The sequence below is a fragment of the Micropterus salmoides genome, unplaced genomic scaffold, assembly GCF_014851395.1.
Source record: "Micropterus salmoides isolate LMB-PRFRI ecotype aquatic unplaced genomic scaffold, ASM1485139v1 Ms_hic_scaffold_21, whole genome shotgun sequence".
NCBI lineage: Eukaryota > Metazoa > Chordata > Actinopteri > Centrarchiformes > Centrarchidae > Micropterus > Micropterus salmoides.
The window spans coordinates 11,562,663-11,589,127 of record NW_024041262.1 but is presented as its reverse complement, the minus strand read 5'-3'; the positions used below and the strand labels follow the sequence as shown (position 1 = coordinate 11,589,127).

Below are 26,465 nucleotides of genomic sequence, written 5' to 3'. Positions count from 1 at the left end.
CAGGATGAGGGTCAAGGATGTGTGGTTTCCCATTCTGACATTTTGTGTTCTGTTTGTGAGGAAGTCCATAATCCATAAACAGAGTGAAGTGGCTTATCTTAGGTTGCTGACTTTGTCTACCAGTTAATGGGGCGTTATAGTATTGAAAGCGGAGCTAAAGTCAACAAATAGCATCCTGACATATGTATTTGGATGCTCCAGGTGGAGCAAAACATGCAGCGTGATTTCCTCAACTAGCACATGTATTCGTGAGGTGAAATTATGAAACGATGACCTATTCAAATTCAGACTGCCGCTTACTTACTGTAGCCTTAAAGGTTTGAGAGGTGTAAAAGCATAATGAATGTAAGGCAGTTCATAATTTACAGAAATAATTGCCAAGCAACCTTTTAAAAAATGACTGTGGCTAACTGATAAGTTCAGCGATCACCAAAAGTTTATTTTACAACCTGCGCTGACATAAAAACACACACCAGTGGATTGATCTGACCTCAGTGTAGTGGCTGCTAATGAGGAAAACTAAACACAATTCATGCTATATAAGTATGGTTAAAGCCTCTGCAAAAACTTTCACAACTTGTGCTTTAATTATGACTGGTTTGTAATAATTTTACACATCCATATTAAAGAAAATACAATGCAAACAAAAATACAAAATGCTTTATTTAGAAATATGGCAAACACAGTCAGCAATTCAAGACTTTGAATATTAGCATTGTGATTTTAAGTGTCCCCTTGTTTTGTGTGCTTTTAATTGTTTCAGTCACAAAGAATGTCCGGCACACAGCTCAGACCAGACTGTCCAGCCATTGTCACAACATAATATATGATGAAAACGTGTCTTCAGGGTAGAAATCAGAGAAAATTGAAGCGAAACTCCTCCTTTGATGGAGTAAAGACAAAAGCTGACGTCTCCTCCTGAGTCTGTGTCGGGTCTGTAACCTGGGCTTTAGTTTGTTGTGGGTTCTCCTCAGTGGCTGGGGTCTGGGTTTTGACTCCAGCTCTCCGGTGGAAAACACACTTCTTTGGAGAATCTGACACAACTTTGACCTGAGCTGATGCAATTTCTGTTGGGAATGAAGAAACCAGTCAATTAAAAGGCCACACTTAAAAGGTTATTTCACAGTTCCACAGATGGACCTTTTTTTAAGCATGAGCAACTTTTACTGTTCAGATCACTCTACTGCTACAATCCACTCACCGCACTGCATGAGTTTGTACTGCTTGCTCTTCTCTTCTTCCATTTTTTTCCTGTAATCTCCTGTCATGGCTCTCATCACCTGCCTCTTCTTGGCCAGAGGAGCTTTGGAGCTTCGTAGAGTCTTCAGGGCACGAGAGGCTTCCTCCTCTGTAGGGAGAAAATATTCAGGGTGTCACACCTCAAAGCAATTCAGTATCTGGACCTAGACACCTTTTCCAACTGGTATTAACATGGGTGCTGTGTCTGGATACATGTTAGTACCAAGTGTGAACAGATGATGTGTAGGTAAACATCATACTCTGTTTTGGTGTACCCTTCGGGGACCTCATTCCCAGTTCCAGCTGCTCGATGCACCAGTCCAGCTGCCTGTTCAGCTGCTCCTCTGCACTCTGAAAGACAGTGAGACACCAAATCACCTAAGTAACCAGGACCCACCATGATTATTCTAAAGGAAAACTTTTCACACTGACCGGCTCTGTGTCCTCGCCTCCTTGACCCACCTCAGCCAAACTTGGCTTCTCCTGTGGGTCGGTACTAGCTGAGGGTTTTTTCTTTTCAGATTTCTTCTTCTTGGATTTTGATTGCACTGACGGTTCAGGTGGAGAGTTAACCTCCTGCAGCGGGGAGGGCTTGTCCTCTTGGTCACACTGTTGGCTGCCTGGTGAAGAGGTGCCTGGGGTTTCTGTCGTCTCCATGTTTTCTACAGGTGTAACACCAAAAGGAATTTGAAAGTTGAAGGCAAAAGCAGAGCCCTGTCCGGTAAAGGATGCCCGGCGCACTGCTGGTTCAGTCCTGTCTGATGATGGAGATGTTTCATCCAGAGGTGCCGGAGAGTTGTCAGGGAGGAAGTTAAATCTGAATGTGTTATCGCTGCGAGTCCAGAGAGGCTTCTCAGCTCTGCCAGAGCTTTCTGATTTAGGTTCAATATCTGTTGAATGAACATACACACAAATATTAGTATCACACAACATTTGGAGGCATTGCATTGACTGTATTAATTACCTCAATGCTTATTCTAACTTTAATTGTAACAGATACAGACACATCTATAACATAACCTAACATCAATTAAAACATTAATTGACAATACTGAATCGCAGCAGGTGGGGGATTTTTTCAAACAAACTCTCAAATTTAAAATTTAAATCCACACTTTGCATGAAACAAGGCTCTAATGCAAAATATATTTATTAGCTTATGCTGCGTAGGGCTTGTTATTAAATCAAAATGTACCTATAAACAGCAGTCTTTGCTCGGTCATGCTGATTCTCCCAGCGTTGCAGGTTTTCAGCTGATCGCCGCCTGTTAGACTGAACGATTTAACTCGACGCTTCAGGAAGTCAGACACGCTCAGCAGAGCAGGTACAAGTTTTAGCCAGCATTTTTATTTTTTACTCTTCTATTTTCTTGGTTTGGTGTGCTGTGGTCAGGTCGTGAGCAGAAACTTACCCCCGTTGTCGCCTGAGAATAAGTCCGTCTGGTAATATTTCCCCAACGCTTGTCGTTCCGCTTGGTGGTGTTTTTTTTCGTGACCCAGTTGGTTGAGTGAGTGGTTTGAGCTTGATAGACACAGAACTTGTCCATTTGTGTTCATAGGCCTATATATATATATATATATATATATATATATATATATATATATTTTTTTTTTACCATGACCAGATAAAAATAAATACGCAGACCTTGCAGACTGATCTGATGTATTTCATAGATGACAAATAAAAGAAGCAAATATGGTCACTCACCACAGATTAACTTGCAAATAAATGTCAAAATAAGGTTTCATTTATACCTATAGAAAACTAAGCTTCCATTGCCTGAAAGATCCACCACAAAAACATATTATGAAAAATTATGAAAATATAAAAACAGGTGTAAGCAAAATAAAGAGGACAACAATAAACAAGACGCACAAAGGCTGTAATCACTGTATGCTAATAAAGCTGGCTTGAGGGTCATTTTATAGACAATGAAACAAGCTGAACTGGGTGATCTTGAAACCCTCTTCTTTAAACACAAATGATCAGGCTGTTTGTGTCGTATAGGCCTGTTGCCTGATGCTTAACCAGATCCCAGGACTATCAGGGGTGTCCCCTAAAGTTGAGCTAAGAAAGCACTGAGGACACCCTCCATATAATAACAGAATGATCCATCCAGGTCCTGTCAGCAGAAACACAATGCTGGATTTGTTTGTGGTGCTCAGAGGGATTTAAAAAGTATGTCTTTTTCTTTTTCTTTAGTTAAAGCAGTCTCTGAAGCAGTTCTTTGGTCTGCAGTGAGATTATTTTTGCCTTTTTTTAGATTTCAGAATATAGACAAATGTAATTGTAAGGACACCTAAAACAGCTGGCTTGTGCCAAACACTGAAGGTATGTAAGCCCAACTACGCCCCAAATAAAATATCCCCTTTGTTAATAGAGTCTAACTTATTCTTCATCACCTGCCATTGACCACATCCCCCCATCCAGGGATTTCTAGAGATAATTTCAGTGATGATCCAGTTGGCCATACACTAATATGTTCCTCTGTGCGAAGTCTGACTTTAAAGATGTGCAGTCTGTGGCCATAATTTATCCATGAAATCATCTATTACATGTGTAGAAATTATGACATATGACACATTTTATAGTATTGCCATTGAAAGTTTTTGTTTCTTTTGTGTTCTGTGGTGCTTTTCTTATGATTGATATTTTAACCACTGCTACCTAAACAGCAAAAAATGAAAAGCCTCAACACAAATAACAGCCTTCAATTTCGCCTGAAAACAAATGTTAAGCTATTTCAGACACAACACCACTTTTTTTTTTAACTTCACAACAATCTTGGTGTATTGATATGGCATCAAGTCAAAGAACTGGGACTACTTCTTATGTGTGCAAATATCAAAAGTTAACTGATGTTGACAGAGCGGGTCTGCCGCACCAGAACCGAGCGAAAAAACAACATAATGTTAAAACGATTTTCCAGGACATCGCAAGATTTCCCAGGACATTTTACTTTATCTCTCATTTACTGTGTTTTCCATGACTGTACAATTGGTCAACTGTTTTCCAGGTTTTCCAAGAGGCGTGGGGAACCCGGCATCCATTTAGTTATTAAAAATGAAGATAGGCCTACTTATTTCTACACATAGCATGTCCTCTGTGCATGTGGTCAGCATTGTTCTCTTTCGTTCCATTGAATTATAAACAAGGGTTTTGATCGGTGAGCACCGTATTTCAGAGATCATCTGATACATTCAAAGAAAGTAGAACCAAAAGCTAATGCCCAAACAAGAAGAAGCTGATTCAGGTCTATGAAATGTTGAAAACCATGTGAACAATTCAAAAGAAGACACTTCAAATGCAGAGGCAGTGACCCTGCCTCTTTCTTTCACCAATCACATTCCGTCAAGGATTTGCGTCTGGACCAATCCTGTAGGCTCAGAGGCGGGACTTGAAGTGCCGCTCATCTCACACTATAAATTGCTCCTGCTGCTCCCCCTTCGGTTAAAAGAGTCAACAGAAACGAAAGAAGAGGACACGGTCTTCCCAGCAAACAAACAAAAAGGTAAAGTATAAGAGTTTTCACTTTCAGTATTGTGTGTTTTCACAGTCAGTGTTCATGGTAATAAACGGTATGTTGTACTGTGGTTTTCAGATCATTAAGACACTTTAAAATACAGTTGGACGAGGGTTAACCGTGAGCCGAGTGACAACAAAACGGCGCGTTATCACGTTAGCCACTTGGCTAACCATTCACTACACTTGAGGTGCTCTGTACGAACTTCACTTACCAAGAAACCCGCGTTATTACAATTAAACGTACAACTAAGGCTTACTTCATTCGTCTTGTTTATCCGAGTGTCTCAGGTGGCAACACTCATAATTTTGTTGTAAACCTCTGGTGGCTAGCTGGCGCCATTTTGCAGCAATCCATGCTAGCTTTAAATTTGCTTGCAGAGAAACGTGTTTTTCCCCTGTAGCTTAATGGTGGCGAAGCGTTGAGCGTTTAATTAAATTAAAACTGGCGGTGTATGAACTGTTAACGGTATACACTAATGTTATCATATTAAAAAAACACGCCACTGACTTGACGAGTTCCCGCTAACGCTCTTTGTTTCTACTTTGAGAAACGTTAATGGTGAAACTGTATCATAACGTTACAATTATTAACGTTTGTTTTTAAGGGATGTGGATTAACTGAGTGTCAATGTAAACGCGACTACGGGCTGTAACCTTCACGTTACCTCGCAGCAGTTCAGTCCTGTAAATAATACCGGTGACAATAACATGCACTATGAAATTTAATTCCCTGTTTGCCTCATCTTTTTGTTTTCAAACACGTAGGTGAAGTATGGCTCGTACCAAGCAGACCGCTCGTAAATCCACTGGAGGAAAGGCGCCTAGGAAGCAACTGGCCACCAAGGCTGCCAGGAAAAGCGCGCCATCCACCGGCGGAGTGAAGAAGCCCCACAGATACAGGTACATGTTCAGGAGGGATCAGGTTTTCGGAGGTGGTACTAGCAAGGCTATTGTGATTTACTGTTGCTACAATGTGTAAAGATTGAGAAGCAACAAAACACTAATGTATTAAGTCTATGCTCTCAATTTGTAGTGTAATTGACATGTCTGGCTTGCATTGTAAAATGGCACATTTGTTGTAGGCCTGGTACTGTTGCTCTGAGAGAGATCCGTCGGTACCAAAAGTCCACTGAGCTGCTCATCAGGAAGCTGCCTTTCCAGCGCCTTGTCAGGGAAATCGCTCAGGATTTCAAGACAGACCTGCGTTTCCAGAGTGCAGCTATTGGTGCTCTGCAGGTGAGATGGAAGGTTTTTTTTTTTTGTTTGTTTTTCAACACTTTTTTTTTTGGATCAGTTCATTCAGAAAGTTATTTGCCTCGGTTTGTTTAAAAGTGTATACTTTCCCTTGTAGGAAGCCAGTGAGGCATACTTGGTTGGACTGTTTGAGGACACCAACCTGTGCGCTATTCACGCAAAGAGGGTTACCATCATGCCCAAGGATATCCAGCTGGCCAGGCGAATTAGAGGAGAGCGTGCATAAATTTTGATTTTATCTTTTTAGTGTGGGGATGTGTGGGACTGACTGGGGTTTGTTTTGTAAATCTTGAAACTATTACCAGCATGTGTACCGCCTAATTTGTCATTTGTAGTTTCAGGCATTTCTTTTTGTACTTTTTTTTTTCTCCATCTCACTCTTGACTTTCTGCTCCAGCTGTCCTATTCACAGTAGACTTGAGCTTCATATCTGTAAATGGTGAAAAACAATATTCCACTGCCTTTCTCAGGTTTGCAAATCTATTTTAGGATCTGTATCTTTTTATCCTGTGTGCATGTCATAGGATTTCTTGTGCTGTAAATAAACTTTCCGCTACCTCAAATTTTTGGCCTTAATTTGTTTTGTTGGGTTTTCTTTTTGACTTAATATCTGAATATACATGCTTTAGATAAGATCATTGGTCTACCACAAATTTAGTATTTCACTCAGATGTAACTTGCACAGCTCCTTTCCTGGCCTGTAAACGCCCATGCCATTATCCAGTCTTTAGTGGACTGTATAATGGCATGGAGATGAACAGTATCATGGGTATTAAACTAGTTTGTCATGTAAAATTCCCCCTACTTGAAACACCAGTCGGATGTTAATATTGCAGTTTGTCTATAGTAGATGAGAAACATGTCTGTACACTAGAAAGACTAGACTCAAATTCAGTGGCTCAAAGCATTTTAATCTGTTGTGATCAATTAAAACTTGACAAAAGGCATGTATGGTCAAGATTTCATTTTTGCTGGAATAACTTGGCTTCACTGTTACACCTTCAGAGCAATTAGTTTGTGCTACAGACACATCTGAAAATAAATACAGCCAGAAATATGTACATCTGAAGTCCCACATTTGTCAACTTTATTTATTTTGCTCCCCTTCATCTGAAAGCAAGCCGGGTAAGTGCTCATACAGGCCCTTGTTCAGCTTTGCATCAATGTCAGTCTCGTTTCTTAGTGCACACCACAGAAGGAAGCCAGAGGCCAACAGGCTGATGGGGAGGACCTTCCACCAGGGCCGCTCAAACTGGCTCCCCAAGGAGCGCTCAACTTTCCAGGTTCTGTGACTGGCTTTACTGGTGGAGAACTTGATGGGCTCATTGTTAACCTCTTCGCGGTCATCTGTGGATTTAGCTGACATCTGAGAGCTTAGAGCCAGGGGCCGCACACTGTTCAGGCTGCTGACAAAGAAGAACATACTGTTTAAACTGACTGACTTTCCCCATTTACTGAAGTGGTACTTGTACTTCACTTCAGTATTTGCATTATGGGGACTTCAGATATCAGTATAGTGTGTATTAGAAATGGTATCAGTGTACATAAAAACTACTATACAACAGTAAAATACTTCTTACACAATTCTATAACCTACTAATATAATCTGTGATAATGTAACATTAAAAGGGGCCTACCTGAAAAGTGAAGTTATACTCCTATTTAATACATTTTTAAACTTTAAATATTTTGCTGTTACTATGTCTGTACTTTTATTGAAGTAAAATGTAGGACTTCTACTTTTTTTATTTTACCTTTTAATTAAGTAAAGGAGCTGAATGAATACTTCCACTACTGGACTTGCTATGCTTGTCATCAGTGGATTTACAACTCACAAGGTTACTTTGAACAGGATTGCAGTTGAAACAAAAATAATTTCTATAGATGGGCCTGGTAAATAAACTGTGCCTATATATAGACCAATATTATCTTATAGATTGGTATCAGCCAATAAGTATTGAGGAATTGCAGCACAGATATGTATGAGGTAAAGTAGAAACAGTGTCTCCTTTTCAAATGTAAGATGTCACACTCAGAACATCAACAGTCCTTTTATAATCAAATTTGAAGGATAGTCATAATATCCTTATAGGAATAATACAATATATTACTGTTTAGATTTTTTAAAACTGAAATATCAATATTGATATCGGTCCGATCGATGTGACCCCTGTAGTTGACCAGGATGTTTACAGGACACAGTGATGATACCATATGGAGACAAATCCTGCAGCTGCTCCACTCACAGTGAATTCTTAAACAAATCTGCTGGCAGTGCCCACTATATTGTGAAATTAACTTCACCATGGGATGCAGTTAAAACATGATGCAATATATGCCAAGAACACAGAGAGTTATACATCACTGTCAGTAGGCAAACAGAAAAATGGGTAATATGGGTTGTATATTAACATGCAGTATTTAGGTAAACTTATACTGTGTTTAAGCTAGTATGGTCGTTACTTATGTCTATACTCTCCTCAGTACCTAAATATAATGAAATGAACAAGTTCCAACTGCTACAGGTGTCATAATGAAATATTACACAAGCTTTCAGATGCTGTAAGGATATAAAAGGGTAAAAGGTTGATCAAACAGTGAGAGAACGTTACATAATTGGATATCAAAATGTGTGACCCTAACTGAATTGTGACTGTGGGGTCAGATATTTTGGGTAACAGTAATCAAGCCATACCTAAATACAATGGAAGCGCCATTTGTGCTAACAGGCCCTGGCTATTAAAAGTGACCGTAATACAAATACACGCAGTGTCTTAAATTTCCATATTAGGTGACAAAATCTGTATGTCACAGAATTGAGTGTAACGCGTATTACAATCAAAACCTTGTCACTGAAGCGCACCAACACTGCAGAGTCTACTTGGTTCGTTCATCCTCACCTCACGGTCGAAGTGGCGTCGTGAATAAAAATCCCTCGACTGGAAGCAACGCGTCTCAGACCGGTGAAAACTCGTCCTGCTGCTGGAGACATGTCGGACAACTGGTCATCTTTTAAGACGCACGGCGTTAGGTAAAGGAAACTGGAGGTTTTTCTTATAAAACTCTCCTTTGTTAGGTCACACCGATGTGCAACCTGGAATGCCTTCCGTGCCGCTGTTGAACGCTGGTTTGGACGGTTCCGCTAAAATGTAAATGAACATCTGAAATCAGTCCTCAGAATGTGTCATGCTATCCCATTAAAATATTATTATTACTATGTTATACTGCTATTATTAATTTAATGTGAGGATTAAAAGTATTTTATTTATTTCCCTAAATACTGACGCTTAAAAAAAAGTAATGTCGTTTGACATGACAATTTTACTTTAGTGACTGCTCCGGTGTTTTCGATCATATAATCATACTACATGATCTTTAGTTGTAGAGTTTGCCCAATTGTCATGGAAATGTAAATGCTTTCCATTTTCTGTCACCTTCTAATGGGCTACGAGGTGAAACTGATTACTGATTACTAAAGTCAATAATGAACTCTGGACCTCATTTTCAAATCATGCTTTGGCTTGAGAAGCACATTACACCAATTACTGGTACAAGCTGCTTTATGTTTTTACGCTATAACTATATCCTGCATTAAATTCTACTATGTGTTTTAAATATGCGATATTATAGTATTAGCCTTTGTGTACTTACTATAAAATGTATAAATATTTCTAAACCCTTAACCATCATCATTTTCCAGATCGCATCACGTTTTTTGGTAGGATAAATGTACCAGAAATGCTGAAGGTTTACAAAGTTTTCTCATCGAGGGATTCAGTCACATCATGGTTCATACCCGTCGACCAATCACAAAACAAAGACAGCTATCACTTCCTGGTTGAGCTCCCATGCTTGTTGTGTGCTCTCCAGAGTTCAACACGTTTTCTTTCGCTACACAAGTAAGTACAATTTTATATAAGAGCAATGTGATAAACGAAATGTTTGGTCCATTATTAGATTTTAATGGGTATAGCATTTTTAATCGGCGGCCGTAGATATAATGGCACCGAGCGTAACATTTGCGTTTTTTGACTGGAACAACTGTTTACGTTTTGCCAGTAAAATTGAGCAAATTCCTTTATTTATTCTGGTGCACGGGGACATCAGCAATAGTAGGATAACGGTGGGAATAAAGAGATGTTCATGCATGTGTACGTGTAGTCCAGTTGCTATTCACATACAGTTGAAATACTTCAGGTCAATATGTTCTTGTATTTTTCTGTGTTAGTGTCATGAAATGGTTATCAAAGCAAATGAAGAATACACTATCACTAATCATCCTCAGTCTTTAAGATTTATTGTATTTACCTTTTAAACACAGTGTTGCCTATCTGTTCTTCAAATCAGTCAAATACACGTTTTTGTTTTTTAGGAGTAAATAATCTCATGGCAAAAGTCAAATCTTTGAAAGCAGATGCGTATCTGCCTAAAAAGAAGAAGTTGAGTTTAAATGCCAGCGAGGTTCATGAGGAAGAAATGATGGACACTAAAAGAAAAAAGAAAAAGAGAAAGATGGAAATAGAGGTATGTACCCCAGTCCCTTGTACCTGTTTTAGATGACACATCCTGAAATTGCTCACAAAAATAATAATTGTTTGTTTAATTCAGGAGGCTCCAGTACAGGTTCCTCATGTGGCCATCCCAGTGGATGATAAAAAACAGAAAAAGGAAAAGAAACGCAAAAAGAAACAAATGACAGAGCAAACAGAGGTAAGAATGTTAGTTTTAAAATGTGCACATCATTTTATGTTGTTGGTTTCTGTGAGTCCTCAGGTGAACTCAGACTGCTGATGTCTGTTGCCCCATACAGAAAACTCATTATTAGTACTGGTAATAAACAAGTCTTGTATGTCAATCCTTGTCCTGAAAACAAGGTGTTTAAAGGAACTGAAAACATGCTGTTATCTATCTGTTATTAACTGTATGACTTACTGTATGCAGTTGGCATTTATTTGAGGGTATAACAGTTTGTGGAAGGATGTGAAAGCTTAATTGTGTGGGCTGGCTTGGTATTTCACATGTTGCATGGCTACATGCGATTGCAACTGGTATATACATGGATTTACCTGAGGCTGAACTGTGCAGCCAGGCCCATCTGCTCTTCTGCTTGAGAAAAAGCTTCAGTTTATCTTGAAAGGTCTCCCCGAAGAAGCTGTAGATGAGTGGGTTCAGGCAGCTGTTAGAAAAGGCTGCCAGCCTGACAGCGTGACCTGTCAGGGGGTAGTCCTGCCGCAGTGTGCCACCGTCTGTGTCACCTCTTAGAAGGTGAACACTTATAAACACATTTTCCGGGAGCCAGCAGAGGAAGAACACAAACACAGCTGCTGACATCATCCGCAGGGCTTTCTGCCTTCGAGGCCTCTGCAGTGGGCCGTCCTGCTCCCTCTCACACCTCTGGAGCACCTGTGCTATTCTCCAGTAGCAAAGACCCAAGATGCAGAGAGGCAGCAAGAAACCCAGCATCACCTCCAGCCACTGAATCTGGGTCACGTTGGCAAAGCAGAAGTAGAGTTCTCCAGCGTGCTGCCATTGGGCGATAGCAAAAGGAAGCATGGTAAACAAAGATGCGGACACCCAGACAAGGCAGCAGCTGAGGCGTGCGCGCGGCATGCTGCGACCCATGAAGCCGGTCAGGGCGACATACCTGTCGAAGCTCATCCAGGTTAAGAAGAAGATGCTGCTGTACATGTTGATCTGCTGGAAAAGGTTCATGAAGGTGCAGAGGACGGCCATGTCGTAGTAGCCCTGCTTCAGGTTGAACACCTCGACCAGAGAGTCGGCCACCAGGGTGAGGTCGGCCACGGCCAGGTTCACAAAGTAGAGGTCCGGGGCTGTCAAACGGCCCCTATTGTGCAGGTTGACTACTAAGATGAGGATGTTCCCAATAAAACCGATGGGGAACAGGAATATAGTGTAGAGGATGGAGAGGATGAGGCTAATAATGTAAGGCTGATGGCTCTCTGAAGCCACCCGCTGAAAATCAGAGATGACTGCCCTTTGTGTGTCATTTACCCGAAAAGTGAAGTTATACTCAGTGATGGTTATTATTTCCATATTGCACATTTGTGTGGGTCTAGTTTTAGCAGAAGCTAACCATTAAGTTGCCATAGTTCTTTGAATACCTAGGGTTTTTAGCCCCTGTGGACTCTGTGGAGCCATCTGTTTCCTCCGTCTGCACTGTGGTCTTCTTAGATGTGTATATGGTGGAGTTGATGCCCAAGCTTTATTCCAGAGAGAGAGAGAGAGAGCGGAGAAGTGCAGATAAGAGAACAGCTTGTTTTAACCTTCTCAAGATTTTGTCTGAATGACTTTCCAGAGGCAAAAAAATCTGTGCACAATATCAATGACTGACAGAATATACTGTTTATTTGCTGATGTAAATCATTTTTAGCAATTTAGGATTAATGGATATTTCTTGTTTTTATGTGAATTATAATACCCACTCTTAGATCATCATACAAGATCAGTTACAAAACTATGTAGTTTATTATGATATTAGAAATCTGCTGTAGATGTGACACTGCAGTTGAAATGTGTGCATGTGTACAGTGAAGTTCAGTATGAGGATAAAGTGTCCCTTGTTTTCCTGCTTCAAGTCTGGTCCCGTTTTCTCTCTCAAATGGTGCAGTGGACAGATACAGTGGCTTTGATTTGAAAACTATAAGACCCTATAGGTCAAGTATCTTAGAAATAAATAAATTAGTGACACATACTTTGACATTAATATGAGATAGCTTAAACTTACCTTTTAAACTTAAGTTTCCTTGCATGGCATTGCAGTCCTTCTACTCTTCCATGTCCTTATCGTGGTAACTATGAACGCAAGTGTCGCACAAAATCTAGTGAACTGTTGTGGTGCCACCCACCACTTACAGCAGAAAACACAAATGCACAATGCAGGAACATACACACATACGAACACACAAATCATATCTTTTTAGCCAAACATGAAAAAATGTTTTCCCCATCATAGCTGTACAGTTTATTAGCAATACAGTAAGTAATCATAATTCCCAATGTACTTTTTATATGGATTTATTGTATTGCATAAATAACTGTCAGGTCACAGGTTGTCAACACCGGCACTGAAGTGTGAACACGTCTATGATTGTAGAATGTTCAAATAAATACGGGAGTCAGAGGACTTCTAGCAAAGTCAGAAGAGTATATTTACACAAAACAAAATGAAGGACAGACAGGAATAGTCACACTTCAAAAAACACGTACATAGTTCACTTAGCTGCACTTTTGCTTTTTGTTTTGGTTTACAGGCACCTGTCTGGGCCTATAGATGATATACCATGTTAATGATGTAATGCATCACATTTTGCATTGATTGATTTTGTAATTTTCCCACAAAGACTAACATAGGGGAACTGAAGGTATTGTCACTGTGATTTTACACATTGTGAATTGGGCCTGATATTTCAAATGACTCCACATTTTACAGTGCCTTTTAACCATCTTCCCTGTCCCTGCTGAAGAAAAGCAGGCCCAAACCATGATGCTGCCACCACCATGTTTGACAGTGGGGATGGTGTGTTCAGGGTGATGAGCTGTGTTGCTTTTACGCCAAACATAACGTTTTGCATTGTTGCCAAAAAGTTCGATTTTGGTTTCATCTGACCAGAGCACCTTCTTCCACATGTTTGGTGTGTCTCCCAGGTGGCTTGTGGCAAACTTTAAACGAGACTTTTTATGGATATCTTTAAGAAATGGCTTTCTTCTTGCCACTCTTCCATAAAGGCCAGATTTGTGCAGTATACGACTGATTGTTGTCCTATGGACAGAGTCTCCCACCTCAGCTGTAGATCTCTGCAGTTCATCCAGAGTGATCATGGGCCTCTTGGCTGCATCTCTGATCAGTCTTCTCCTTGTATGAGCTGAAAGTTTAGAGGGACGGCCGGGTCTTCGTGGATTTACAGTGGTCTGATACTCCTTTCATTTCAATATTATCGCTTGCACAGTGCTCCTTGGGATGTTTAAAGCTTGGGAAATCTTTTTGTATCTAAATCCGGCTTTAAACTTCTCCACAACAGTATCTCGGACCTGCCTGGTGTGTTCCTTGTTCTTCATGATGCTCTCTGCGCTTTAAACGGACCTCTGAGACTATCACAGAGCAGGTGCATTTATACAGAGACTTGATTTCACACAGGTGGATTCTATTTATCATCATTAGTCATTTAGGTCAACATTGGATCATTCAGAGATCCTCACTGAACTTCTGGAGAGAGTTTGCTGCACTGAAAGTAAAGGGGCTGAATAATTTTGCACGCCCAATTTTTCAGTTTTTTATTTGTTAAAAAGGTTTGAAATATCCAATAAATTTCGTTCCACTTCATGATTGTGTCCCACTTGTTGATTCTTCACAAAAAAATTACAGTTTTATATCTTTATGTTTGAAGCCTGAAATGTGGCAAAAGGTCGACAAGTTCAAGGGGGCCGAATACTTTCGCAAGGCACTGTATGCAACCCTGTTCCTGTATTAATTTTCTTATGTGTCACTCTGTGTTGGCACCGAGGCAATATGTAATCCATGCAGGTCAGTTATTCCTAGAACTGGTGCCCATTAGTTTCTTCAAATTAAATTTAAAGTTGACCTGTCTCGCTTGTTTTGGTTCTTTAGAGGCTGAAAAATGGTTCCATGAAGAATATTTACACTGCCGGCCTAAACTTAGAATGTGACTTTTATTTTCCTTGACTAAATCTTTCCTATCTGGCATTATGGGGATTGCAGAGGTTTTTCCAGGGATTTTGTCTAAATGGGCTTTGGTACAAATCATGTTAATGCAAACAGAGTCTGTTTCCTAATAAAAAAAAAAAGTTGTCTAAGAGCTGTGAGAAGTGTATGCAAACAATGTTATTATAAGAACAGTAAGGACAACTTGTTGCAGAGTCTAGAGGATGTACAGCAAAACATTTATTTTTTTGTAAAATAAAAATGTACAATAACTTTCAGTCCCGGGAGACACTATAAAGAAGATGCATGTATGTAAAAACATTTACATTGTCACTTAAGAGAAACAGCAAAAGCGTTGAAGTTACATTAAGAAAATGTCTAATACGTCATGTGTCAATAGTCTTTAATTTGATCCATTGGAAGAGTTCTGTTCTCAGAGATGAGAGGGTTCTTGTCCTCTATGACTCTATGTCCTGCAACGTGTCTGTGATCTCAATGTGGGGAGCTATGATGTTTCTGTTGGGCTGCGTGTGCCCTGTGCTCCGACAGCAGTCCCTCAGCTGCCTAAACACTCCGCGGAGACTCTCTCGACACGGCCTGTGCATGAGCAGCACGAGCAGCAGGCTGGCACTGCTGCCTGAGAACAAAACAAACTCAGCCACGCTCAGAAACGCACGCTCAAGATGGCCCAGCGTTTTTAGTTGTGCTCCTCTCACCAGCGCCACGCTGTAGAAGAGGTGGCAGAAGAACATGACCATGGTGACTGTCAGGAACACCGGACCCTCCTCGGAGCCGGAGAGAAAACGGCCTTTAGATTTCCACTGCCGGACGCAGCCACCTATCAGAAGTCCTACTTGGAAGATGTAGGGAATCAAAAAAGCCAGGCTCAACCTAGCGGCTGCATAAGAAACATCATTAGAGACTAGATCCATAAAACATTTGTCCTCTTCCTGCAGACTTGCTTGGCTCGGTCCACGAAGCCCAGCCAGCAGCAGACAAATCAAGACAGAAGTCAGGATCACCAGAGCTGCACACACCCCAGGCTTCCTCAGTAGGGCGTGGGATGGTGGATCCAGGGTTAGGACATAAGCCATTAACACTAAGACCAGCAGGCCGCACAGAGAGACTGTGTTGATGGTGAAGGAGAGAGCAGCACAGCCCAAACCTGTGGTCTTCATGTAGTCCGGTCTGTAGGCCACAGCGTGGAGAGAGAGGAGCAAGAGCAGCAGCTGGAAGCCACAAAAGGCCCAGAGCAGGGAGTCGAGCCAGGCCAGCCGTCTTTGGGCTCTGTACGTCTGGATGAAGCTGTAGAGCACGAAGCAGCCTGCGATGAAGCCTAGCCCAGCCAAGAAACTGTAGACATAGTTTGCTCTGGAGGTTATGTCATTCGCTGCAATGATGTCTAACTGAGAGGTAGAAGAGACTGTTGAAGTGGGGGTGTTGTACCAGATGGTGTAACTGCTGGAGAATGGAGGCGTGATGCTCCTCTGAGTGGTCGACAGGTCAAGGCTTTGATTAGACTGGAAATGAAAGAGAAAACACCCACTGATGAAATCCTGCCCTCTTAAGCATCACTGCTGTTTGTCAAGTATTTCCTCCCATCGGGGGAAGAACAGAAATCTAGTGAACCACCAGAAAAGTTCAGATAATTTGTGAATTCAGTATTAACAGTTGGAAATGTGTTGTTAAGAACTACCTTGCTTGTTTTTTTATTTATTTATTATATATATTTACTATTCCTCAGCCTATGAATCATTAAATGGGTTTTCCACAGGAACATACTCAACATATCTACTTTTGCTTTCTAAATGAACTCAACGTTGAGGTAAAATATGAACTTAACTAGAAGTCATCATTATAGATCTCTAAATATATATAAATATTGTGCTGACTAGATTTGTTTGAAATAGTTTTCTCTAAAATCGTTTGTGCGACCTCTTGTCCCTGTTGCCAGTCTTCGTCTGCTCCTGTTTGAGGAACTGCCTGCTCAGTAAAAACATATGTTTCCACTTACCATTTTTGCTTTCGTCACCCTTTCGTCTCTGTTTTGTATCCACCAGCCCGACTCTGCTGGTTGACTCAAAGCTCTGAAAATGATGCTCACTATATAGACACGGTAGCTCACTGTGAAGGACTTTTATATTTCTGTGGCCAATACCCTGCCAGCATACTTTCAGAATGACTTCGTGGCCATGTGATCAAAATCTTTTCCTCCCCTCCCTGTTTCTTTTTTTTTTTTTTATCACCATGCAGACTGAGGTCCGCTCAATCAGAGAGCATACTGAGTCCCTTGTTTAACTTCCTCTCTGAGCTAAACACAGTTTAAACGCAGTTTTTTTCTGTGGTTACTGACTACAGAAGTAAATTGACTTAAATTTGATTCTTTATTTCTCTATAGAGTAAGTTTTAATAAATAACAAGAAATTATTCTGCAGACAAATGGGGAGCCAGATACTCAATTTCATCATATTACAAAGTGAAAACATTAATTTTCTTTTCCTTGTGGTATTTTTGTTCCCCTGTAAGGCAACTGAAATCCAGTTTTTGGTTTTGATTCAATTTTCCTTCGCACAACAACTGCGTTTCTGTTACTACAATGTATGATTGGGCAAAAAGCAGACTAGAGAGGTTATTTTTAAAATCGAGCAAGCGTGAGTGCTTTGAATGCAACGCTGAAGGGATGTTGTGCAGCACAGTAAACTTTACCACACACTATAAATGAGTGTGATGCAGAACTCATAAGGCTGTAGATACAGGAAACGTCCCTCTGAGCTGCAGCGCAACAGGAAATGATCCAATATAGTGTTTAGCTTTCATATGTCTTTATTCTTAGAATAACAAAATGTTACCATTATTGTTCAGTCAAAAGAAATAAAGATTAGGTCTGCACTAACCCAGAAAACTGTAAAATAGGAAATTAGCAAGAAATGGCACACATATGTACACCCAATATGAACATATGGTTCCAACATGTTTCTTATCATTTAATCACAGTCAGTGTGAGTTATTTAGGAATGTTTTATGTTTGTGGTTTTACACAAACACAGAACATGATAAGGGCCTACAAAGGAAGGTCTGTCAAGGTAGATAACTCCCATGACATTTTGTTTTGATTTGGTGTGACAGATTTCAGATTCGCCCTGTCGCCCAGAGGGGACTCATGAGCTGGAGGGAGAGGAGGACTTGAGTCCCGAGGAGAAGCGGGTCCTGGAGAGGAAGATGAAGAAGATCTTGAAAAAGGAGGAGAAGAAGAGGCTTAAAGCTGAGGGAGAGACCTCAGAGAAAACTGAAACAGCTGGACCCAGTGCACCTCAGCAGGCCTTAGATTACCTCACCTGGTAAGAGCCACTCTTACTTAGTATAGGACAGGTCCCCTGCCTATGATGATGTCATTTCTTACATAAGAAACCATAGGTCCAAAGCAACCCAATATCTGTATCACTTAACCTGGAAGCAAGGGGTAGATGGCTCAAAAACACTGCACACATGCAATATTTACTTTTACTTTTCATATTCATGCCATCATATTGCTCTGTTTTTTCTTCGCAGCTGGGCTGAAACCCGAACAAAGTGGAAGTTCCAAAAGACCAGGCAGACGTGGTTACTGCAGCACATGTTTAACTCCGAAAAGGTAAAATTAACCCATGTGAGCACTGTATGACGAGGGTTTTTCCTCAGCTGAGTGAAGGAGTTGTTGACCTCAGAGCTGTGTTCCTGTTTTGTTAGTTTGTGAGTTACACCCACTCGGTTCTCCATTCAGTAAGTGTGACATGTTTGTTAAAACTGACTTTTGCAAAATGTTTTAGTATTTTGTGAATATAGCATGTTTGAGCTGTTACAAACACTTCTGTAAAATAGAAATGTTTCAGTATTTCTAAATAATTTCACTCAATTTATGCCGTTCTTGTACTGTCAGTCTTTATGAAAGTGCCCTAAATATACATTTCAATATGTTCCCTTGTGCTGGTTTTTAGAATGACATTTTTCTAGAAGTACAATATCCTGTAAATTTACTACAAAAAACTACTATTTATTTACTTACTTGCTTGATTATAATATAAGAACAATTATATATTTAAACTAATGGACAGCATCAAAATACTCATTCTCAGATTCCAGATGAGAAGTTCTCCTTGCTGCTCGAGTACCTGGAGGGGCTTCGTGGAGCAGCCAAAGACACCACAGTGCAGAAGGCCTTAGCCCTGGTTGAAGAGTCGGGACAAGCGCCAGAGGACACAGTTGTCCAGCAGAGGGCGCACAGAGCCAAAGAAGTTATCCAGCTGCTCTCCTGAACCCACCACCATCAGGGAAAGGCATGAGGTCCACCAGAAAAAGACTGATGTTTGTTGATCAGTGGACTGAATTAATGCCCTGGTCTCAAGCAAGGACTAAAAAGTTTTGTTTTATATGTAATTTTCAGGAACAGTCCTTTAGGGAAAGTATTTGTTTTGATTAAATTACCAGTATTGCTCACATTTTCTAATCTAAAATGTGTCTACGTTACTTTTTCTTTCCCATTTCTTTCCATTACTTGCGTGCATTATTGCCTGCTAGTAATCAGTGAAGTACATTTTTACTACAAGTTACACAGTAGCTGATTCTCACTTCTTTTTCCAACTCCAAATTTAAAGAATTCAGTCTAGTTTCACCATCATTTACAGATAAGGAGAGATATAAATCCCCAAAGATGGAACGAAGAGCTGAGAGACTGCTGGACTTAAAAGTCCCAGGAATGTTTGTAGTTGAGACATGTCTGTGCCCGTCAGAGCCCATCGTCTGTGACGTCACTGATGAGGATAACTTTTCTCATCCACTATAATCATTACAAACCTGCTTTTTGGTTTTACAACTAATTATATTTGGGATTGTGTAAACCCATTCTTAAACTAAACCACATTTGTGCTTTTACATACTATTTATAAAGCCAAGCTTTGTTGTGCCCCTAAATCATGTCTCCTCTATGCCCAGAACAGACGGTAGGTATTGGTGCAGCTGCCAGTTGTGGCTGCAGGGTCAGGGAGAATGTAGGCCTCCTGCACCACATAGGCACATGTTTAAACTCTTAATTCAGGTTACAAACATTTCAGGAAGGAAACTGAGTCTTTATATGTGGGTGAAAGCTGGTGATATCAATTCCTGGATTTATAAAAATGTACCCAAATACAGACTTAATATTCCAAAGGTAGATATAGATAGATTGATAAATAACATAGTGATTACAGAGAGAGATACATTCACTGTATCAATCCACACACATAAATAACACCATGAGCTTATTTGATCACTTTTACCTGAAAAACACGTGAAAAATACCATGGTTGTTTAATGAAACTAGTACAAGTCTTCACATGTAACAGTTTTTAGGGACTCCTTTTCTCTTGTAAAGAATTTATGAACCTGCAGAAGAACCAAATGTTGAGACATGAACACATTAAACTTGTATCCCCTCTAAATAATTTTTAAAACCATTTTTATTTCTCAACATGTTTACAGAATGTGATTTATTAGCAAGATTATCCTTTCTCCTGGAGAGAGCCAGCTAAGTGTCCCAATGCCTGTAAAAAGTGTAATCCACAAATGAGTTCAGTTTCTCAGTGTCACTGGTGATGGCAATACTGTCCAACGAATGTCTGTGTCACTCACAGTGACCAACAAAATCTTCAGATCCAGTCAGGTGCTTTGAAATGGAGAAGGTGACTTGCTCTGGGAGATTTTCACTGCAGATCAATGAGGCCGTTGTCCCCCCTAAGGTGTTTATCCTTAACTGTTACACTCACTGTGCCTTTTGCTTCATCTGGGACATATTGAACACAAAAAAGTTACTTTAGTTAGTTACCAAAAAGTTACTTGAGTTACAATAGTGTAATGAGCAAAGGCAGTCCCAATAAATTCACTTACTTTGATTTGAATCAAAAGAAATATTATGTTGAGTGAGGAGAGCACGCAGTCTCTCAATCTCTTCTCTCTGTTTTTGGAAATTCTGTATAAAATATATTGAAAATTTCTGCCACACATTTTAAGCAGTATTGTAGTAATATACATGATTTTGTATGCTGTTATTTGGAAGAGTATGTGAATATACATACCTCTGTACATTTCTGTAAAGAGTTGTGTGTTTCTGAATCAACTGCAACTTCTGGCAGCTTTATCTTCACTTTCTGGCTCTTCAGGAGACCAGCATCCCCAAAAATATCCCTCAGAAGATTGCTGTATCCCTGCAGCAAACACACATTGCGTGTAAATGACTAAACTGTAGTAAAACAAGTACTCTGAAAAAAAGCTTAGATTTAAATGTAAATTACTGTAGACATTTCAATGCAAATGCAAAGAAGGACTATACTTATGTGTTTGAATGACTCTGGGAATCTTAAGGACGCCTCAGTTTAATAAGCTTGCAAGTGACCAAGCCAGTTACGCCGTTTTATCTGCCAAAAAGGTCTTTACCTGCTCAGTAATAAGGCCTTCATAGCGAGCCTGCTCAGCTTCATCCCATTCCCTTTGCAGCTTCTCACTCAGTGTTGGGTACACTTAAAAAGAACATAGAAAGGATAAGGAATCACTAATAATACTGATTTACTGCTGACTTGTGCTGTAAGATGTTTCTTTTGTCTTACCTAAAAGAGAATGTGGATGGCAAACAAGTGGGGTCTCAAAGGTTAGTGAGTACACACAAGTACTGGGCTCTGAGACTTGGGCAAGCTTGCTGCTCGTACTGCAGACAAGAATCACCTACAGAAAAATGACAAGAAACAAGGTACACGTGTCCATATTGGTGATTTAAATGTGATGACGATTTTGTGTTGTAGTTAAATATCATCTGATGAGTTTGCTGATGTGGGTTTCATTCATTATCTCCTAAAGTGTTATTTAACTGGACATTGAACAAAGCCAGTGGGCACCCCTAAATGCTTATAAATAAAAACCAGAATGTGTTTAAACATTTAAAACCCCATTAACCTTTGTCTCCCTGTTTCTGGTTCCACAAGTATCCCCGTCTCTCATCCACATGCCTGTGAAAGTGTTGTTTGCTATTTCCCACTCCTGCCAGATCCTGTTAGGAACACACAAAAAGCTGCCATATTGCCAAATCGTTCACATATTGAGATTTACGATAACAGGTAGGTAGTGTAAGGTAAGATAACTGCATCTTACCCTAGTATCCCACTGTAGGCATTCCACCGAAATGACTGCTCATGTTGTGTGATGTTGTGAAATGGACAGAACTCATATCTATATCTGCAAAATGACAAGGCACACAAATGCAATTATTTTTTAAGACACTTTGATGTGACATGCATGAATCCAACGATCAGCATAAAATACGTACGTTGACTCTGTGAAACTGAAGCACTTTCCAGCAAGCTGATGAAGATGTGCAGGGCCTTGAGAAAGACATTAGTGTTGATATAATCAGTGAATTCAGTGATTGGTTGAAGAAAATCTCTTGATAACTTTCAGTCAACTGATTAGCTCACTTCCTTCATGACATTTAAAACACATTATTAAATAAAATATAGGCTTTAAATCATGTGGAACTATTTTACCAGATACTGGAAACGGAGTCACTTTAGGCTGCAATCTGCTTCCCTGAGCCAGAAAAGGATTATTCAAACTAAACACGGAGACACAGAGAAAATGAGTCAGAAAGATGCAACAGTCAACACGATGCACACTGTGACAGATATGGTTTTGCTTGACAAACCCAAATGTGTTTGGCTCCTCGACTATCTTCATTTTACCAGCGAATCCATGGTTTACTGTGTACAAAAACAAACTCACATCAGACTCAACTCAATTAGCACACATTAATAATGTAGCGCATCTGGTTCTTCTTCTTATGGTTTTACGGCAGTTTAGACGCTTCTAGGAGTTAGCGCATCTGGTTTGGTATTACTGTGACATTTAAACTAAATGCACTCAGCGGAGGATGTAAGCACTTACTGAATAAGGATACGCAGACCATCCACAGCCTTAATAAAGTTTGTATACCGTTACATAAACAGTACATGGCTGATTTTTCAGCGACTAAACTGCCTTCCTGGATGTTTCAGCTACATTTCCTGCTTTGTTGGTAGTTCGTCAGATGACAGGTCACCTGATCAAAATAAGATGTGAGCATGCGCTGTTTGCTTCTTTGACTACGGCGTGCTTTCCACGATAGAAAGTAGCCAAGGCCATTCTGTAGTTTAATTAATTACATAAGCAGTTCAGGGCTAGTTGTATTGTGATTATAGCTTTGAAATTTTAAGTTGTGAACGCGTAGATAAAATACGAGGTGAACTGACATGCTGCCAGTGGGATAGCTAGCTACTAGGACGTTAGCTAGCTTATGTCAGAGTAAACCACGCAAACAAATGCTGGATAGTTTTAATGCAAGCTGTCATCTGACTGTAGCTAACATAACTAAGTAGCTGTCCACTGGTTGCAACATGGGACGAAAGAAACAGGGCAAGTTTGTGCGCCCCGACAACAAGGGCAAAGACAAAAGGCATAAAATGAAGGGGAAATCCTTGGAGACCTTTACAGAAGAAATGCACACTGCTTTTGAAGGTAAAATGCAATGAGTATTTGAAACTAAACTATTTTTCAACTGCCTCATATTTTACATGTGGGCTACAAGGCCAAGATTTAACAAACAATTCTATCAAAAATGCTAAATCAAATATTCTGCAAAGGACAAATGTACACAGGTATCTAAAGTAGAAGAGCAGGATTTACATGACATTACTGTTTTTTTTACAGGGCCATAAGGCCTTGCTGGATCAAACTCTTAAGGTTATAATATAATGGTTGAAATAATGTTGGCTGTTAATGTTCTTTTCAGATGTTCTGATATTAAATATGAAAGCCCTCTGTTAACTTATGCCATAGTAATATACTTAGTAAATAGTAATTAATTGCTTATAGATTGATGTCATTGAGGAGAAAGTGCAAAGTTTTAAAAATGAAAGTCCTTAAAGAAACTGTAAGAATAATGTAAACTTTGTACTCTTTTGTTTTTCAGCAACCCTTCACATAGAGGAGGGAGCTGAGGCCCCTCAGGTGAAACTGCCTTGTCCACTTGCCATGTGGGAACTAGGTCACTGTGATCCCAAACGTTGTACCGGCAGAAAGTTGGTACGCAAGGGCTTTGTACGAAACCTGCGCCTCAATCAGAGATTTAACGGACTCATTCTGAGTCCGATGGGCACAAAGTATGTGACTCCAGCAGACAGGTGTGTAGAGTTAGGTCATCCACACCACACCTATTGAAATCGCAGCTAGCCTTCAAAGAATCATTAAAACGTAACGTGATGATTCACTAAACAAATGTAACACACATGTAACAGTTCATCCAGAGATTATTCTTTAGATTGATCAGTTAATAATTTAATCTATAATTTTATTGATTATCAAAATTATGTTGATGTTAATGATTGTTTTCTTTCCTGTGACTTTCTTTAAAACATCTCTCAGTGTGATCAAATAATAATGAAATAGTTTGTGATTAAGAAAACGTTTTGTCCGGACCTTTATGCACAGAGAGATTGTGGCTCGAAGTGGGTTAGCAGTGATCGATTGTTCCTGGGCCAAACTGGAGGAGACTCCGTTCAATAAGATGGTTGGAACTCATCCCAGGTTGCTGCCGTACCTTGTAGCTGCAAACCCTGTCAACTACGGCAAGCCCTGCAAGTTATCTTGTGTTGAGGCTTTTGCTGCCACATTCTGCATTGTAGGTGAGGTTTTTTAGCTTCAGTACTGTATTGTCTTCCTGACTGCCTTCTTTATTCAGTTACTTATTATAAAGTTAAAGCAGTGAAACTCCAACATGCATGTATCTGATTCTTTGCAGGTTTCGAAGAACTAGCAGTGCTCTTGTTGAGGAAATTCAAGTGGGGGACAGTGTTTCTGGATCTCAATAAAGTTCTGCTGGACCGCTATGCTGCTTGCCAGTCAGAGGAAGAGCTGCTGTCTGTAGAAAAGGATTTTCTCAAGTCTAAACCGGAGGAGGAGGACTTTGGTAAAATGGGGGAGAAATAAACTGGGTGTTTTATCTAGTGTTTTTTCTAACATAATTGTGTAGCAGAGCTGGTTGGGGTAATCTGGGTTTTAATCCCACATCTGTCCTTATTTTAGTCTTGGTTTGGCTTCATGTAGCCCTAAAATAGTTAAAATGTATTAAACTTTATTATTAAAGCTAAAATATAATCATTTTATTGTGTTTCATAGTTGCTCCAACACTCTGACTCACCACTGCTAAATTATTATTGGGGTAACACTGGTCTCTGGACTGGACTGTTGGGATTTGAAAATCATAAATTATTGTTCTTAAGGCTTTTAAGCTTCATGAATTACAAATATGATTTTATGAATAGAGTTCAGTGTTCTGTTATCTAATTTTAAACACTGATGTGAACATTCCTTGCATTGTTTCCTAGACTAATAATCAATAATCAAACGTAAATGCCATTTTGCTTTACTATGTTCTTTTGGTTTTGATTTAATTTGATTCTATTTGAATTGTTAAGCAAATTGTAGATGTGGGCAGTGAATCAGAAGTCTGGAGCCAGGCTAATTGTTTCCAGCATCTCTGGAAAAGTGTCCCTATAACAGAGAAGGATGCATTTTGTTGCTGAGTTATGATCTCTGTGGTTAAAGCAATTTTCTAATTAACGAAAGCCATTCATCCATCTCGTTCACAGATCCATTTGATGTTAACTCAGGAGTAGAATGTAGGAATCTCAACAGACGTCAGTGGTAAGCATTTAATATTACTCATGAGGGCATTTCATTTCTAATATTCTTATATAAAAATGAGATAATCCCTCAGATATTTGTTTGCAAATATTGTACTGATGTATATGTTGATAATTTAATTATTGGGGTCCTGGGATTTTAGTGTTTCGGGGGTGGCGGGGATTGATGCTTGGGCTTGATCTTCTGTTTTTCCCAGGTGCTTATTTGTGGTTGGAGGGTTGGGCTTATGGGTTTTATATGGGGTGGTACTATTACATTACTGTTGTTTTTAAATGACTCTGTAGCGTGAAGCACTTTGTGTTACATGTATTTGTATGAAAAGTGCTATAAAAATAAAGATTGATTGAATTATCAGTACTGATACAAAAATGTTACTGCTTTAGAATCTGCAGTCTTTAGTTTGTAATATGCCACCTGATACAACTTTTAAATTTTCAATAATATAAAGTTTACCCACTTAACCCAATAAGCCAATATTGCTGGGAAAATACCAAATATTCTTAAAAGCATGTTGCATTCATAGTTTGTTTTCCATTGGTATGGTTCCCCAAACTGTCATTTCTGTATGTAGTGCACCAGAAAATAATGATTCTAGTGAGGATACGGACGCTTCAGAGGATGACGAAAATGTGGATGATGAGGATGATGAAGAAGAAGCAGAAAAAAACGAAGAAGCAGAAGAAAACGAAGATAAAGCAGAAGATGTAAAAACAGAAAGCAACAATGAGTCAAGAACAGTTTCACATCATCACGAGGAAGAGGCAGAGACTGAACCAAAGTCATCCCAATAAATTAAAATATTTCAGCCATGGATTATTTTACTACAAGGACTGGCATATATTTTTCAACGCTGATGACTGATGATGCATAAACTGAAGGCTATTCTGGGAATATCCGGTTTTGTATATGTATCTAAAAAAATAAGAAAATTATACAAAACATTGTATGTTTTTTTTATGTAAACAGAACGAATAAAAGAATATGTGCAACCTTAATTTAATTTGAGGTGTATGTTGGGATACAGGAGTTT

The 26,465-nt window shown here is 39.7% G+C and overlaps 8 protein-coding genes across 11 annotated transcripts; 3 read left to right on the top strand and 5 right to left on the bottom strand.

Annotated features, from left to right (window-relative positions):
- Window positions 1–642: 642 nt before the first annotated feature.
- Window positions 643–2,664, bottom strand: cunh8orf33 (chromosome unknown C8orf33 homolog). Of its 2 annotated transcripts, none has more exons than XM_038736355.1 (5): window positions 2,435–2,664; window positions 1,702–2,129; window positions 1,500–1,590; window positions 1,202–1,348; window positions 643–1,067 (listed from the first exon to the last, which is right to left on the bottom strand). In XM_038736355.1, exons 1-5 carry the CDS (start codon window positions 2,460–2,462, stop codon window positions 856–858), a joined length of 906 nt encoding a protein of 301 aa, XP_038592283.1. In that variant the 5' UTR covers window positions 2,463–2,664; the 3' UTR covers window positions 643–855. The 2 variants fall into 2 exon arrangements, with proteins under 2 accessions (XP_038592283.1, XP_038592282.1); XM_038736354.1 differs by having other exon boundaries at window positions 1,672–2,129; window positions 2,435–2,663.
- Window positions 2,665–4,643: 1,979 nt separating this feature from the next.
- h3f3d (H3 histone, family 3D) lies at window positions 4,644–6,590 on the top strand. Its single transcript, XM_038735108.1, has 4 exons — window positions 4,644–4,750; window positions 5,530–5,664; window positions 5,847–6,000; window positions 6,116–6,590. Exons 2-4 carry the CDS (start codon window positions 5,537–5,539, stop codon window positions 6,242–6,244), a joined length of 411 nt encoding a protein of 136 aa, XP_038591036.1. The 5' UTR covers window positions 4,644–4,750; window positions 5,530–5,536; the 3' UTR covers window positions 6,245–6,590.
- A 318-nt stretch (window positions 6,591–6,908) lies between these two features.
- cunh16orf91 (chromosome unknown C16orf91 homolog) lies at window positions 6,909–9,139 on the bottom strand. Of its 2 annotated transcripts, none has more exons than XM_038735109.1 (2): window positions 8,919–9,139; window positions 6,909–7,424 (listed from the first exon to the last, which is right to left on the bottom strand). In XM_038735109.1, the coding sequence occupies exons 1-2, from the start codon at window positions 9,008–9,010 to the stop codon at window positions 7,106–7,108; spliced, it is 411 nt and encodes a 136-aa protein (XP_038591037.1). In that variant the 5' UTR covers window positions 9,011–9,139; the 3' UTR covers window positions 6,909–7,105. The 2 variants fall into 2 exon arrangements, with proteins under 2 accessions (XP_038591037.1, XP_038591038.1); XM_038735110.1 differs by having other exon boundaries at window positions 6,909–7,421; window positions 8,919–9,138.
- Window positions 9,140–9,763: 624 nt separating this feature from the next.
- Window positions 9,764–19,188, top strand: LOC119915546 (uncharacterized protein C7orf50 homolog). The gene is made up of 6 exons (XM_038735105.1): window positions 9,764–9,917; window positions 10,391–10,542; window positions 10,627–10,728; window positions 17,825–18,036; window positions 18,248–18,329; window positions 18,811–19,188. Exons 2-6 carry the CDS (start codon window positions 10,405–10,407, stop codon window positions 18,988–18,990), a joined length of 714 nt encoding a protein of 237 aa, XP_038591033.1. The 5' UTR covers window positions 9,764–9,917; window positions 10,391–10,404; the 3' UTR covers window positions 18,991–19,188.
- LOC119915540 (G-protein coupled estrogen receptor 1-like) lies at window positions 10,735–13,486 on the bottom strand. The gene is made up of 2 exons (XM_038735098.1): window positions 12,764–13,486; window positions 10,735–12,239 (listed from the first exon to the last, which is right to left on the bottom strand). Exon 2 carries the CDS (start codon window positions 12,079–12,081, stop codon window positions 10,924–10,926), a length of 1,158 nt encoding a protein of 385 aa, XP_038591026.1. The 5' UTR covers window positions 12,082–12,239; window positions 12,764–13,486; the 3' UTR covers window positions 10,735–10,923.
- LOC119915542 lies at window positions 14,919–17,809 on the bottom strand. Its single transcript, XM_038735099.1, has 2 exons — window positions 16,713–17,809; window positions 14,919–16,218 (listed from the first exon to the last, which is right to left on the bottom strand). The coding sequence occupies exons 1-2, from the start codon at window positions 16,713–16,715 to the stop codon at window positions 15,157–15,159; spliced, it is 1,065 nt and encodes a 354-aa protein (XP_038591027.1). The 5' UTR covers window positions 16,716–17,809; the 3' UTR covers window positions 14,919–15,156.
- A 963-nt stretch (window positions 19,189–20,151) lies between the features above and the next one.
- On the bottom strand, window positions 20,152–22,783 carry gnptg (N-acetylglucosamine-1-phosphate transferase subunit gamma). 2 transcript variants are annotated; one of them, XM_038735103.1, is made up of 11 exons: window positions 22,640–22,783; window positions 22,401–22,455; window positions 22,243–22,310; window positions 22,026–22,080; window positions 21,851–21,934; window positions 21,656–21,749; window positions 21,313–21,427; window positions 21,143–21,225; window positions 20,785–20,913; window positions 20,597–20,663; window positions 20,152–20,492 (listed from the first exon to the last, which is right to left on the bottom strand). In XM_038735103.1, the coding sequence occupies exons 1-11, from the start codon at window positions 22,704–22,706 to the stop codon at window positions 20,413–20,415; spliced, it is 897 nt and encodes a 298-aa protein (XP_038591031.1). In that variant the 5' UTR covers window positions 22,707–22,783; the 3' UTR covers window positions 20,152–20,412. The 2 variants fall into 2 exon arrangements, with proteins under 2 accessions (XP_038591031.1, XP_038591029.1); XM_038735101.1 differs by having other exon boundaries at window positions 20,597–20,678; window positions 22,640–22,782.
- A 77-nt stretch (window positions 22,784–22,860) lies between these two features.
- tsr3 (TSR3 ribosome maturation factor) lies at window positions 22,861–26,430 on the top strand. The gene is made up of 6 exons (XM_038735100.1): window positions 22,861–23,248; window positions 23,703–23,913; window positions 24,221–24,414; window positions 24,531–24,698; window positions 25,381–25,435; window positions 26,007–26,430. Exons 1-6 carry the CDS (start codon window positions 23,128–23,130, stop codon window positions 26,224–26,226), a joined length of 969 nt encoding a protein of 322 aa, XP_038591028.1. The 5' UTR covers window positions 22,861–23,127; the 3' UTR covers window positions 26,227–26,430.
- Window positions 26,431–26,465: the final 35 nt, after the last annotated feature.